Consider the following 12,741-nt stretch of genomic DNA (forward strand, 5'->3'; position numbering starts at 1 on the left):
GTCACAGCCGCGTCAAACCTCGGTGCCACGTCGGGACTTTTTAACTGTTAGTGTAACTTAAGTATATTTTCAACGTGTCATAATAAATGATTTTCTGACAGTGAGGTCTCTCATCTAGCATTGACTCCATCTTGCTCCGGAGATGCAGAGCTTCTCGAGGTTAGCAGACGAGTTTTTGGAGTAACAGAAAGGATTGTGCATTGGCATGGCATGGGGCGAAGTCAAATGAGGTGATATCTTGTGAATAAAAATGATAATTCGACTCAGGTAAATAACAACTCCCGAAGAAGTGCATCCAAACCACCAATCCCCAAGTACCACACAATACCACTCATCAAATACACCCATAGCCCGCACACCCTTCACCAATCATTTATACTCCCTCAACAGCTTCTCACCTCCGACATCTTCAGGCCATCCTCCACACTTCATAAACCACTTGTTAAGCGCGGAAAGCCGTATTGAGATGGGAGAAAGCGCGCGCTATGATGCTGGTGAGTCGAACCAGTTGTGGTGTGAGGGGGAGCAACAGCGTGATGGAGGGTGATGTCGTCTAGACAGGATGAAGATAATTATCAAGTATAAATTATAGGTGGGCACGTTAGCCATGACCTAACACTCAGGGCAGCACAATATCTTAATCGTGTCAGCATCTCCCGAGCCGGACGAAGGAACGTCCTTGATACCAGACTGAGGTTCACTGCCTGCCTGCTAGTAACACGCACTTGATGATCGGGAGTCAAGATTACGCGAGTAATAAAAGACGAAGACAAAGGTGTGCCTCGCGGCCTTGTATGCTATGGCAGGAACACTTACTCTTTTGACATGTGCTATAAACTGATTAAAACTCTTAGAGTATCAAAAACCGAGCCAGAACAAGATGGCGCTTTGATTAGCACTTGCGTTCTGGTAATGGTCACCAACCAAACAGTGAGGAGATGAGCTGTCATTTCCTCAGCCATTCTGGGTGTTACTAGTATCCCTTAAAATAGGCGCGGATCTTTTTTTTGCATTTGGGATGATAACGTCACGTACCAGAAACAAGGAAAGCTCTAGTGCCGTCGGGGAGCTCGGTCCACCATGCAGTCCGAGCTCGGGGTCATCAGGGGCCATCGAAGATGTAGTGGCACAAAGTTGTCCCAGGAGCTCTTGGATAGTAATGGCTTTACAATCTGAGATACGAACTTGACATGCTTTGTATATAGGCGTTCCTAACAAGGGTATTGCGTGCGTGCTGCAGTACCAGATGATCCGTGGAGTACTCTGATCAGAATGTTGGCGTCGTCGTGATTGAATTCCTCGTGAAACTGATTGGTGAACAGCGTAAGTAGCGTACCGGTTTTGTGGATAGTGTGACGAGTTCACATAGTCACTTGGAAGTTGGAGCTCTGTATGTACAGAAAAGTGAAATTGTATTACTAAGAACGACAAGGACTCGGATAAGGAAGAAATTGGATATTTGCCTGTGACGGCAACGTGCAGGTCAGCGCATATCTGGCATCGATGTTGCTTCCACTGAGATCGATTCTCTTTATCCCAGACAAAACAATATGAAGCCTATGCAAAGTTCGGGTATATATAACATGGTCAACCGAAAGGACTCCCCTCATCTGATCCTCCACTCGCAAGTACTAGACAACCCCGCTCTTTAGTTGCTCGTCCTCTCCCAGTAGACCATGTTGACACTCACCAACGTCACTTGGCTCGACATACTATGCATTTCTTGTGCCGGAGTCTATTTTGTAATGCGGGTTTTCAACAAGAAGAATCCTGCATCATATCCGCCTGGTCCCCCGGGGTGGCCTCTCATCGGGAACATCCTGGACATGCCTCACACCAAGCCCTGGCTCACATTCGCTATGTGGGGCAAGAAGTATGGTGAGTACCTACCGTTTCGCCGACATCATCCATTTCAAAGTCTTGTCTACAGGTAACATCTCACATATCGAGATTATGGGTCAACACATCGTGGTGCTGAACTCTGTCAAGGCTGCGATGGACATGCTGGACAAGAAGAGCACCCTGTACTCTGATCGTCCTATCTTTCCTGTTGGTGGCGAACTTGTTGGCTGGAAGCACAGCATGGGTCTTCTCCCCGACGGTGACCGCTTTCGCCGGTACCGCAGGAACCTCCACCGCGTGATTGGCACCCGCGCCGCAGTAGGCACATATAACCAGATCGAAGAGGTTGAAACTCGCCGATTCCTTAAGCGTGTGCTCACGAAACCCGGTCAACTACAGACACACGTCCGACAGTATGCATTATTTGTCCTTGCATTGACGCGATCTTGATTTTGATAGCACCGCCGGTGCCATCATTCTGCACATCTCTCATGGTTATGAAGTGACAGAGAACGATGATCCTTTCGTTGACCTTGCAGATCGCGCTGTAGATCAATTCTCGCGTTCCACTGTTCCCGGTGCCTTTGTGGCTGATTTTATGCCATTTTGTAAGCTATAGCATCCAGAACGTTTGCTGTTAATTACCTTGTTATTTGTAGTGGTCAATGTCCCCGAGTGGTTCCCTGGTGCTGGTTTCAAGCGCCTAGCCCGTGAATGGCACGAGACCGTCGAAGAGATGATTTCTGCACCGCACAAGTTCGTCAAGGATCAGATGGTAACCAACATTTGTAGTTTTGCGATCATGCGTAGAGGTTTGATTTTCACAGGCAGCTGGCATTGCCCGGGAGTCTTTTACCTCGAAGCTGTTAGGAGACCGTGCTCTGTCCTGCAGAAGACGATCACGTTGCGAAATGGTCTGCTGGATCTCTATACGCCGGCGGCGCCGACACGGTTAGTCCCTCCCCATCTATTGTTAATCATCATTTCTGAGAGCACTGCACTACTTTTCTCAGACTGTTTCTTCAATCTACTCGCTCTTCCTGGCCATGACACTTTTCAGTGATGTACAGAAGAAGGTCCAGGCAGAAATAGATGCTGTTGTTGGTCCTGATCGTCTTCCCTCCTTCGCCGACCGAGATTCTCTTCCCTACACTGAGGCGCTTGCCAAAGAGGTACTACGTTGGAATGTTGTCGCTCCTACCGGTCCGTATATCTTGTTTATCGCATTCTTTAGTTGTCGAGCGGTATCTCAATGACAGGCGTCCCCCACCGTGTCACTGAGGACGACATCCATGACGGGTATTTCATCCCAAAAGGTTCTTTGATAATACCTAACATTTGGTTGGTGCACCCGTTTTCCGCATTTGATATTTTAATAGAATGTAATGACAGGTTCATGCTCAATAACCCGCAGACATACGCTAATCCCTCGCAATTCAACCCTGAACGCTTTTTGTCTATTGACGGAAAGAAGCCTGAGACGGACCCCCGGACAGTCTGCTTTGGCTTTGGAAGACGGTAAGCATGGAGTTGCATGGAGTTGGTTACTTGTGGAATGCTAAGTTTCTGCTCCGCAGTATCTGTCCAGGTATGCCCGACTCACAGAAGTACCGGCAAACGTTCTGACGTTTCTTGCTTTTGATGTATAGGTCTCCACCTCGCTGAAGCCTCCGTCTGGATATCCACCGCGATGTCACTGGCCGTATTCGATATCTCCAAAGTCGTCGAGGACGGTGTTGAGATTACCCCTGAGGTTGATCCTTCATCAGGCACGATCAGGTATGTCTCATATTTTATCACGTCCGGTGCTGGTTTGGATAGAGGCCATTACAGCCATCCGAAGCCCTTCAAGTGTTCTATTAGGCCTCGCTCTGCGAGAGCCGTCGCGCTCATTGAGCAGGATGTTAACTACTAAGCGTTCGAAGACGAAACCCACACATGAAGATGATTGGAGTGCCACATCCCATTATCGTACATGTACATACATTGCTTCATCTTGTAAGAATAATTTACTACAGTGATTCAACCTCCTTCCAAATGATCTCGATCAGGCGCTAGTGCACCACTCTGGGATATTTGATACTTTGTCTGTCTGTAAGCACGCTCACTTACTAGAGTTCCCATAATCTACATAAATACTGTCTACGATACTGAAACACAAGCTTTCAGTATCGCTGCCTTTTGCGTAACACTTCAGGGACGACAGTCTTAGCTAAGTTACACTATCCTGTCTTTGAATAGAAATATAAATGTCGCGAATCATGGTATACAACACGGGGTCACCAAGCCATCCAAAAATGTGCGATTACCGTCTTCCAAGCCCACTCAGGCCCCACGCAACCTTCGACTGCACGAAATCAAACCTACCCAAGATCCTCAGTACCAGATCGCGGATGGAAGCCCCACTACACGGCATCCACCAAGCATAAGAATCGTACGTAAGGCTTGCGAGTTTCAAAAGCGTCTTGGTAAAGCCGATGATTTCCACCGCTCGCGCATGACGCACGTCCCCCAATTCCTGTAAAATGGTATCATCCACATCGGGATTCTCTGCAGACGCTTGAATGTGCTTTGTGACAGCCTCTGCAAGGAAAATCGCGTCTCTGATGGCCAGGTTCATGCCCTGGCCGCCCGCAGGTGAATGTATATGGGCTGCGTCACCGACTAGAAGAATAGCAGCTCCAAGACGCGTGAAGGTGCGGTCGGCGATAGCAGAATGTGTTCTGAAACGTGTCGACCAGACCAGCTGGTCGACTTTGACAGGTGTTAGATTAAGACATGGATTTGATGTTATACACGCTGGCCCGTATTTGTCAATCAAGTCCTGGATGTATTCTTTCGGTGGAGCATGGGGGGGCTTCCCATTCTTTACAGGGATGGCACAACCTACACGGAAGATGGGTTTCGTAATGGGCTTTCCATCTCGCGTCAACTCTGCATTGAAGCGTTTGCCGAGCGGTGTAAAGAAAAAGAAATTGCCTGAAAAAACTGTGCCATTGAGGTGGCCCTCGAGGGTTAATGGACCGACTGGTTCAGGGTCAAATGTGACATCTGCAGAGACCATTTGAGCCAATGAACTGTTGCCCGTATTTGGCCCTTCTGGGTCAGAGAACCCTATCCCGGCGATGGTACGGATCTGGAAATAGTCGTCAGACAGTCCCCCAAGCTAGGTTAGTGGGCACTGAGGTCTCACATTTGAGCGGGCGCCATCTGCACCGATAATATATCTAGCTCTAATGACTTGACCATCCTCAAAGGACACGTCGGTGATGCGAGAGTCCTTCTCGTTCTGTTTCATTCCTACCACCCTATGAGGACGCTGCACTTGAACACCAAGGCTCTGCAACTTCTGCCCAAGTACAAGCTCCGTCACATTCTGAGGGATGTAGAGCGCGTAAGGGTGGGCGGAATATTTCTTTAGCGGGTCGTATTTGGCTTCAAATATCTGTGAACTACGGGATGTGATTCTGATGCTCTTCCCCTTGATGGCTCGAGACAGTAAACCATCTGCTGCATCGATGCTGGCTAAAGCCTAAGATCATAAAAACATCAGTGGGCCTTCTTATAAACGCGCAGGTGGCTTACCTCAACAGTTGCAGAGTGTATCGTGATCGCCCTCGATGAATTCTGCCCTTCGAGTACGGCGTCTACGATGACGAAGTCATGGCACTCGTTATGGACGAGAGAAAGGGCAGCTGTGAGACCTGCAGGGCCCGCGCCGACAATGAGTACGGTAGTGTTCTCGGGGAGAGACATTGTCTGCTTGGAGAGTAAGAATGATAGAGTGAAACAGACGATGAATTAGCTTCAGATGGCTCTTGCACCTGTTATTTAAGGCTACCCATTATCTTAACTCGTTATGAAGGATGATGTACTATTTCGCGCGCCTGACCGGCCATGCATTACGAAGTAATATATTGCACAGATTGCAACCGTCGGAAATTGTGGGGTCAATGAGCAAACTGGACTCAGAGTGACTGCAGTTGTCCGATCCTGGCGGCTTGATTTGCCATTACAAGCCTTGGTCCGTTTACAACGTATGCGCTGACCCGGAGAGGTGCAACGTCATAGTAGGGTATCCCGTAAGGCATGGTCAAAGCTGTTGTCCGTTTCGCGCGATGAAGCAGAATGAAGCGAGGAAGGCTTATAGCAATCATGAGCGCTTGTATCTCCTGATGACTACAATACCATTAGTAACGCGTCCGACCTCAGAATTAGATGCAAACACGAACCAACGTCACAAGGAGTCACAAGTCGGTCCCGGGACCGTCTTCTAAGGTTTGATGACTATGGCTACGAGACTCACGGGTGACAAGAATTTATGCGAAATTCCTGTACAAAGGCGGCACCGAAAAAACAACTAGATGTGAGTCGTCACCAAGTTTTTAATACCTAGGACAACATGGGCCCATCAAGAATAGAACTGCTAGTGCCAGTCAAGCAACATGGCCTCAAATGCACTGGCAACTCGATTCAAAGCTCATCTAGATGACTTTCAGATCTCTCTGGAGCCCAGCGCGCTCAATTACCTCACATCCATGCTCGCCGTCATGTCCATGTCCGATAAAACCAAGGACATACGAGACGCCACGGAAATGTTTCTTGACGAAGCTGAGGTGGACCCTGAGAAGATCAACCAGTTTTATGCGACCCTTGGCAAGGGAAATGTGAAGTCATCCTCAGGGTTTGCGTTCGGCTTTCATCTTCTCATTTGAAATCTGACATCGATGAAGGACATCGACATCAGTATCAACGTCTAGCCCTTTGACCGATAATGCTCCGCCTCTAGACCAACCGAAACCTATGTCGTCTATCGAGGCCCGTCGCATGAAACGCGCGCAAAAGAAGGCTGCTGCCGTTGCCTCCCCATCGCAGCCCTCAGAAGCAGAACCCAAAATTGTAGCAACTGCCCAGCAGAGCCGGTTTCACCGCGAGACCCTTGAGACGTCATCTAAAGACATCGACATGCAGACTGTCAACATCAGCGTCAATAACCTCGATCTCCTCGTCGATGCACATCTGCGGCTCAAGGAAGGCGTCCGATATGGTCTCGTGGGGCAGAATGGCGTCGGAAAGACGAGTCAGCCCCTCCCTTTCAGTACATACACGTGCTTATATGTCGATAACGCAGTGCTGATGAGATGCATGGCAGACAACATTCTTGCTATGCCAAGCAATCTCAATATCCTCCACATCGCTCAGCTTGAGACGTTTGACGAGACCACCACTGTGTTGAATGAAGTACTTGAAGCAGATAAGGCATGCACGAAGGTTTTGCGCGAATATGAAGGTAAATTATCTCCTCGCATTGTTTGTCCAAGCTAGAATCCACTCTCATAGTCTTGCACGCAATACTGGGAGACGCACCTCAGTCCACCTCGTCAAGCACCGCCCAGTTGAATACTGCGCTTCACAACATTCTCATTTCTCGAATGGAAACCCGCGTGATTACCGCGCAACAACTCGCACAGAAACGCTCTGGCACACGTGGACATGACGCCCGTCAAGCGCAGCTTGCGATAGAAACCGAATTCGCTGCACTGAAGACCCAGGATCCACAGGTCTACATCTTATCTGACATGGCGACCGAACTCATTACGGATGTCTTTGATAAATTTGCGCTGATCAATTTCGATGCGCGGAAAGCAAAGGCGAGGAAGATCCTACGAGGACTTGGATTTAAGAGGCTCAAGTCGATGCAAGGGTACAGACCTTGAGTGGTGGATGGCGGATGCAGATTGCGCTTGCGAAAGCGCTATTTGTTGGCCCAGACATCCTCCTACTCGACGAACCAAGTATGTCGTTTTACATGACATGATGTCCACCTATTCATGTGTACAGCAAACCACCTTGACCTGCCTGTGATCCTCTGGCTGCAAGAATATCTGATCAACGAAACAACTGGGGCTGACACTTATTATCGTGTCGCACGACCGGGCGTTCTTGAACGCGGTGACAACGGAAACGATCATTCTGCGTGACAAGATATTGAAATATCACGCCGGGTCGTTCGCAGACTATGAAAGCACGAGTGAGGAGCAGCGGGTACGGAAGCAGGCTTTGCTGGATGTGCAGGCAAAGAAGCGAGCGAAGCTCTTAGCAAGCATCCAGCACAATGTACAACAGGCTCGGGCGACCGGGGATGACAAGCGACTCGGGCAAGTAGCAAGCCGGAAGAAGAAGATTGAGCGCCTTGGAATGGAAAAGACGGAGGACGGGAAGCGGTTCAAGGTGTCTTACTGGGCCGGGTATCACACATCGGCGCGCGCAGAGATTGAGATGGAGAAGGCCTTAAAGACGGCGACGATCAAGATCCCAGATCCTCCTCCGTTGCGATACCACGGATCTGTGTTCACCGTGAAGAATGCGTCATTTCGCTATCCAACTTCGAACAGGGATGTACTAACAAATGTCAACCTTGATGTCGGCCCCCATGCTCGCATAGCGCTACTCGGCCCGAATGGGTGCGGGAAAACAACGCTGCTGAACATGATGGTGGGTGTGACGCAGCCGACAGCGGGAGAAGTATACCGACACCCTTCACTCCGCATCGGCTACTTCTCGCAGCACGTAGTCGATCAGCTCACACTCACCCGTACACCCATCGAAGAGATGCGCTCCCGGCATCCAGGGCTTTCAGAACAAGAGTGTCGGGCGCACTTTGGCACTGTTGGCGTGAGTGGGAATACTGTTCTGCGGAAAATCGCAAACCTCAGTGGAGGACAGCGGAACCGCATTGCGTTTGCAATCATCCTGTATGATGCACCGCATGTGCTTGTGATTGATGAAATCACGAATCATTTGGACATGGGCACTGTGGAGAGGCTGGTGGAGGCGCTGGAGGGCTTTGAGGGAGCTTTGTTGTTAGTGAGCCATGACGTATGGTTCATGAAGCAACTGATGGAGGGAGAAGATGATGGTGATGATGATGAAAGTGATGTGAAGGAGGAGAGGGCGTTTTATGTTGTTCGGAATGGTGCTGTGAAGCGCTGGGAGAAAGACATGGATGGGTATGTTGAGGCGGTCATGAGGAAAGTCAGGAAAAGTGATAAGTACTAGTGCGTGCATACATTGTGTTACAATTCCGACCTGAAGCTTTGATTCGCATACCGCATATGTACTTTTACATCTTATTCTCCCAGCTTATTATCCCCTGTCCTGCCTTGATTGCCTTTATGTTGTCCTACAATGTTCTCCTTCTGTTAAGCACACGCACTGGTTCAAAGACGGTTATGAAACAAGCAGGCAAGGTAAGAGCACAGCAAAACATACTATTCACCCGAGCAGGTTTCTGCAGGATCTCTACATGATTTTAATCCGTCTCAGCTTTCCAACAACGAAACAGAGAAGCAATGTAACACACCAATATTCAACACGTTCATAAAATCCCTTTTCTCAATCGCCTCCCTCAAATCCTCCTGCAGTCTCGAGTTCTGGCACAACACTTGCATCGCTGCTTCCACGCGTGCATACCTCTGATCAAGGAGATCCGGGCAGGCCGCTATGATAGCTGCAAGCAGGACGGTGGAGGCATAGATTGAGAACATGGGCGAAAAATGGACGGATTGGGTGTTTTTGACAACATCGAGCTCGAGGAGGTGCGTGTTGATGGTTTTTAACGCATCTTCGCTCAGCTCGAGCTCGACACGGGGGAGAGCGGGGTGATTGCGAGGTTCATGAGCTGACATTTGGTGGTGAAGTTGTCGCCCCTATCTTTGTTACTTGATTACCGGTGACCCCTATATTATGTTATGTTGTGACGTGACGTGAAGCCTGCTTTGGGAGTGTCAACCTTCAAGTGACCTGGTCGAACTTTGTGATAAATTAGAGTAAGTAATGCCAGCTACTACGAGTACATCACGTATACGAGACAATTAGAGATTCAGCCAACACCCGTGCAAGCGCGTAATTAAATAGAAGAGCTTCATATAAAGTTCATGGATATAGAAAGGATCAGGGAGTAAGAAAAAGAATGTATAACCATACTGATATTCATACATCGTCCACTATCATTCCATCTTTGCTTGGCGAAGCATTGTCGGGGCTCTGCCTCTCCCATATGCGATCGGGCTTCCGTCGTTGCGGCTCTCCTTCGCACAGGTCTTTTGGCACACTACGTGTTGTTTCGTATGTTTCTCCATCGAGTTGGAGCTCACTCAATGATGTTCGAGTGCTCGCCTCGCCCAACCGGAGACCCATTCCAAGGGCATCAGAGGAGGAATAAGCAGCGGGTGTTGCTGGTGCAGAATAACTAGCCGCAGGCGTGGAGGGTATAGAAGAGAATGGTGTCGAGGGAGTGGATGAAAGACCTGGAATAGAATCCTGCCTTCGGTGTTGTGCGAACGGTGATGAGGCAGGATCAAAGGGCTCTGAATCATCATGGGGTTGCTGGCGCTGTATGCCAACAACGCGCAGACGCTCAACCCAACTAGAAAATCCATCAGTCAACAAGGGCATTATGCGAAAGAATTTGACATACGCATCAGCACGATCCAGACTGTCCTTAACGACGCCGGTAACCCCACGCATCATGTCTAGACTTTCTGTGGCGAGCGCCAAAACACGCTGCGCAGCCTGAGTGGCAGCACTGGTCGTTGGCCGTAAGCCTATGCGTGCGGAGGCCAAAGGGGATGATGCACGAGAGGATGCTGGTGTACATGCTTGGGAGCGATCAGGGCCACCAGCGCTGCGTTCCTTGTGTCTGGTGGTCCGTGCACGTCTCATAGCTCCAGCGCCGCCGGCAGCAGCGCCAACGGCTGAACTAGCACCAGGGGCACCATCTACCATACCAGGAGCTGTATTAACAGTTGCAGTTGCCCACCGCTGGGGTAGATGCAGGATAAAGCCCCTGACACGTGACCGAGCAGGCTCCGGGAGAGCACTGCCGGCATATTTGCTTACAATATCAACCACTTGACGGATGGTTTGCACAATATCTCGACGAACATCAGTTAGCGTCCGCATATGCGTGGGCGAAATAAGGATATCGGTGCCAGATGAAGAGTCTGACGGATGCAAGGATTCAATAAAATCCCTGAGAATGAGGATCTGTGCATCGATATGCAGTGTGGCGTACTGGTGGGAAATCACATGTGTATAGAATCTGAAGGAAAAACGAAGGACAAACCTGGAGCCATTGAAGACAGTATTTGAGGCGCCGCATACTTTCTTCGCTGACGGCAGCACTGATGCCTCCTGCTTCTAAGAGGACAGCTTGCCAGCGACTCCTCTGTACCACTGCTTGCTGACCTTGAAGATCAGGAGGTGCGGTAATTTGATTTTGTGGGGCCAGGTGTTTTGTTATCGTTCGAATCTGGAGGAACAGGGGATGGACTACGGGCTATGACGACAAATGAGATGACACGATAAAGAAATGCAATGATGCATACATTGTTGTGGGTTCGTGCCTTCGCGTGCTTGTCGCGAACTGAAATAATCCCGACCAGTCTGCCGTTCCTCTAGTATTCGTTCTCTGGATATCTCATCAACTTGCATCCGTTCGAGGTCAGTGCTTGATGGACGATGATATCTACCAAGCTGCGAAAAACAGTCAAGATAAGCTGATCTTAAGCAAAAAAAAAGACTGTACTGGCCTTGTCAAGTTGCCTACAGGCAAACTCATCTAGTTGATTGACATCAACCGGTAGTCTATCGATTACAGGACGGGATATGGTTTTCACTGATGACTCCATCATCTCGGCACCATACTAAACAATGATCGGAGTCGATGATAGACGCATATAGGTGTCAAGAGGCTCACCTTGACGACGCGTGAACTGGCTTTTCCATGTTCATATGCCCGCAAAGCAGTATTGAAAAGCGGAAAATTTGACACTCTGGCCACAAAATCTGGAGAGGTCATATCTGCTGGTAGAGAAGGGGATGGGGCTGATAGCGCGCTTGAAGCTGATGCAGGAATTTGGGCTCATGTGTGCCGTCTAGGTCATCGTTGTTGAATGCATGAAGTCTACTCACCGTTGATGCTTCCAGAAGCTCTAGCACCATTCCTCATATCGCCTAGCGCGCTCACGGCTATGCGCACACTCTCGTCCTCATCTTCAAATGTCATATGTTTGCTCACAGTTGAAGAGGGCGGTGAAGGCTTTTCGCACATCATCGAGAGCGATGTTGACGATGGAATATTGTCAGGAAAAATGAGAGACCAGAGCTCGAGAAGAGACAAGCTTGCACGTGCAGTCCAACATTATCACATTGGGGTACACGTTTTCACGTGTTAATCATCTGACCAAATACTACCGCGGCTTGTTGATGTCAGTACTTGACTGGTCAAGTGTAACGAGTCATCTCACATGCCTCTCATGAGATAGCATTGCTATTGAACGTTTGAACTCGTGATGGTTAGCATGTAGGACATGTCGATCAACTAATCCATTCATTATAAGAGGGGTATCAGATTCACTAACACGTGCGACTTTTTCACGTGTTACAGTGTGTTCCCTCCAAGTACTCAGTACAAGACTTGACCAAGGATACTATTCAGTGAGCTTTCCTTAGTCGTTTCTCATTTGTTTCCGTGGAGGGGGCAATGACTCTGACATTTAAGTTCCGGAGTGAACAAGAGTCGATGACAAATTCGATATGCACCCCAAAGTCCTTCAAATGTTTCACCTGAGATCGACTCAAGATGACTCTATTGATTTTAGATCTCAGCGGCTTTGTGAGTGACCGAATGGCTCCAGGCTACGCCAGCCACCGCCATTTAATTGTTCCAAACTGGTAGGCTCGGCGAACATGAACTCCCATTCAATTGATTCCCAGACTGAGTACTTATACTCGTTTCCAGTTATTTGGCTGGTGCACAATACCCTTGACTGCACCTTATATCTTGTGCAGTACGACACCCGTCATGGCTGGATTTGCTGAGATGTTCCATGAAGA

At 49.0% G+C, this 12,741-nt stretch overlaps 6 protein-coding genes across 6 annotated transcripts; 3 read left to right on the forward strand and 3 right to left on the reverse strand.

Moving 5' to 3' along the window:
- Positions 1–1,476: 1,476 nt before the first annotated feature.
- Positions 1,477–4,056, forward strand: BJ212DRAFT_1568432 (cytochrome P450). The gene is given in 12 exon segments (XM_041342004.1): positions 1,477–1,878; positions 1,931–2,255; positions 2,302–2,450; positions 2,502–2,617; positions 2,670–2,718; positions 2,738–2,793; positions 2,856–3,045; positions 3,102–3,183; positions 3,235–3,360; positions 3,420–3,430; positions 3,492–3,621; positions 3,676–4,056. 12 exon segments carry the CDS (start codon positions 1,677–1,679, stop codon positions 3,755–3,757), a joined length of 1,518 nt encoding a protein of 505 aa, XP_041193665.1. The 5' UTR covers positions 1,477–1,676; the 3' UTR covers positions 3,758–4,056.
- BJ212DRAFT_1430048 (FAD/NAD(P)-binding domain-containing protein) lies at positions 4,037–5,598 on the reverse strand (the record flags this gene model as incomplete). The annotated part of the gene is made up of 3 exons (XM_041337682.1): positions 4,037–4,978; positions 5,036–5,374; positions 5,428–5,598. 3 exons carry the CDS (start codon positions 5,596–5,598, stop codon positions 4,148–4,150), a joined length of 1,341 nt encoding a protein of 446 aa, XP_041193666.1. The 3' UTR covers positions 4,037–4,147.
- A 932-nt stretch (positions 5,599–6,530) lies between these two features.
- Positions 6,531–7,321, forward strand: BJ212DRAFT_159131 (uncharacterized protein). The gene has a single exon (XM_041342513.1). It carries the CDS (start codon positions 6,646–6,648, stop codon positions 7,165–7,167), a length of 522 nt encoding a protein of 173 aa, XP_041193667.1. The 5' UTR covers positions 6,531–6,645; the 3' UTR covers positions 7,168–7,321.
- On the forward strand, positions 7,110–9,115 carry BJ212DRAFT_1351847 (P-loop containing nucleoside triphosphate hydrolase protein). The gene is made up of 4 exons (XM_041335541.1): positions 7,110–7,534; positions 7,561–7,637; positions 7,684–7,781; positions 7,828–9,115. Exons 1-4 carry the CDS (start codon positions 7,275–7,277, stop codon positions 8,899–8,901), a joined length of 1,509 nt encoding a protein of 502 aa, XP_041193668.1. The 5' UTR covers positions 7,110–7,274; the 3' UTR covers positions 8,902–9,115.
- Positions 9,116–9,164: 49 nt separating this feature from the next.
- Positions 9,165–9,530, reverse strand: BJ212DRAFT_1480478 (uncharacterized protein; the record flags this gene model as incomplete). The annotated part of the gene is made up of 1 exon (XM_041340091.1): positions 9,165–9,530. One exon carries the CDS (start codon positions 9,528–9,530, stop codon positions 9,165–9,167), a length of 366 nt encoding a protein of 121 aa, XP_041193669.1.
- A 114-nt stretch (positions 9,531–9,644) lies between these two features.
- On the reverse strand, positions 9,645–12,284 carry BJ212DRAFT_1351851 (transcription factor Opi1-domain-containing protein). The gene is made up of 8 exons (XM_041335542.1): positions 12,157–12,284; positions 11,818–12,104; positions 11,603–11,766; positions 11,427–11,549; positions 11,232–11,379; positions 10,970–11,175; positions 10,322–10,917; positions 9,645–10,270 (listed from the first exon to the last, which is right to left on the reverse strand). The coding sequence occupies exons 2-8, from the start codon at positions 11,957–11,959 to the stop codon at positions 9,835–9,837; spliced, it is 1,815 nt and encodes a 604-aa protein (XP_041193670.1). The 5' UTR covers positions 11,960–12,104; positions 12,157–12,284; the 3' UTR covers positions 9,645–9,834.
- Between the last annotated feature and the right edge of the window lie 457 nt (positions 12,285–12,741).

Source organism: Suillus subaureus, assembly GCF_016647635.1.
Source record: "Suillus subaureus strain MN1 chromosome Unknown BJ212scaffold_14, whole genome shotgun sequence".
Lineage (NCBI taxonomy): Eukaryota > Fungi > Basidiomycota > Agaricomycetes > Boletales > Suillaceae > Suillus > Suillus subaureus.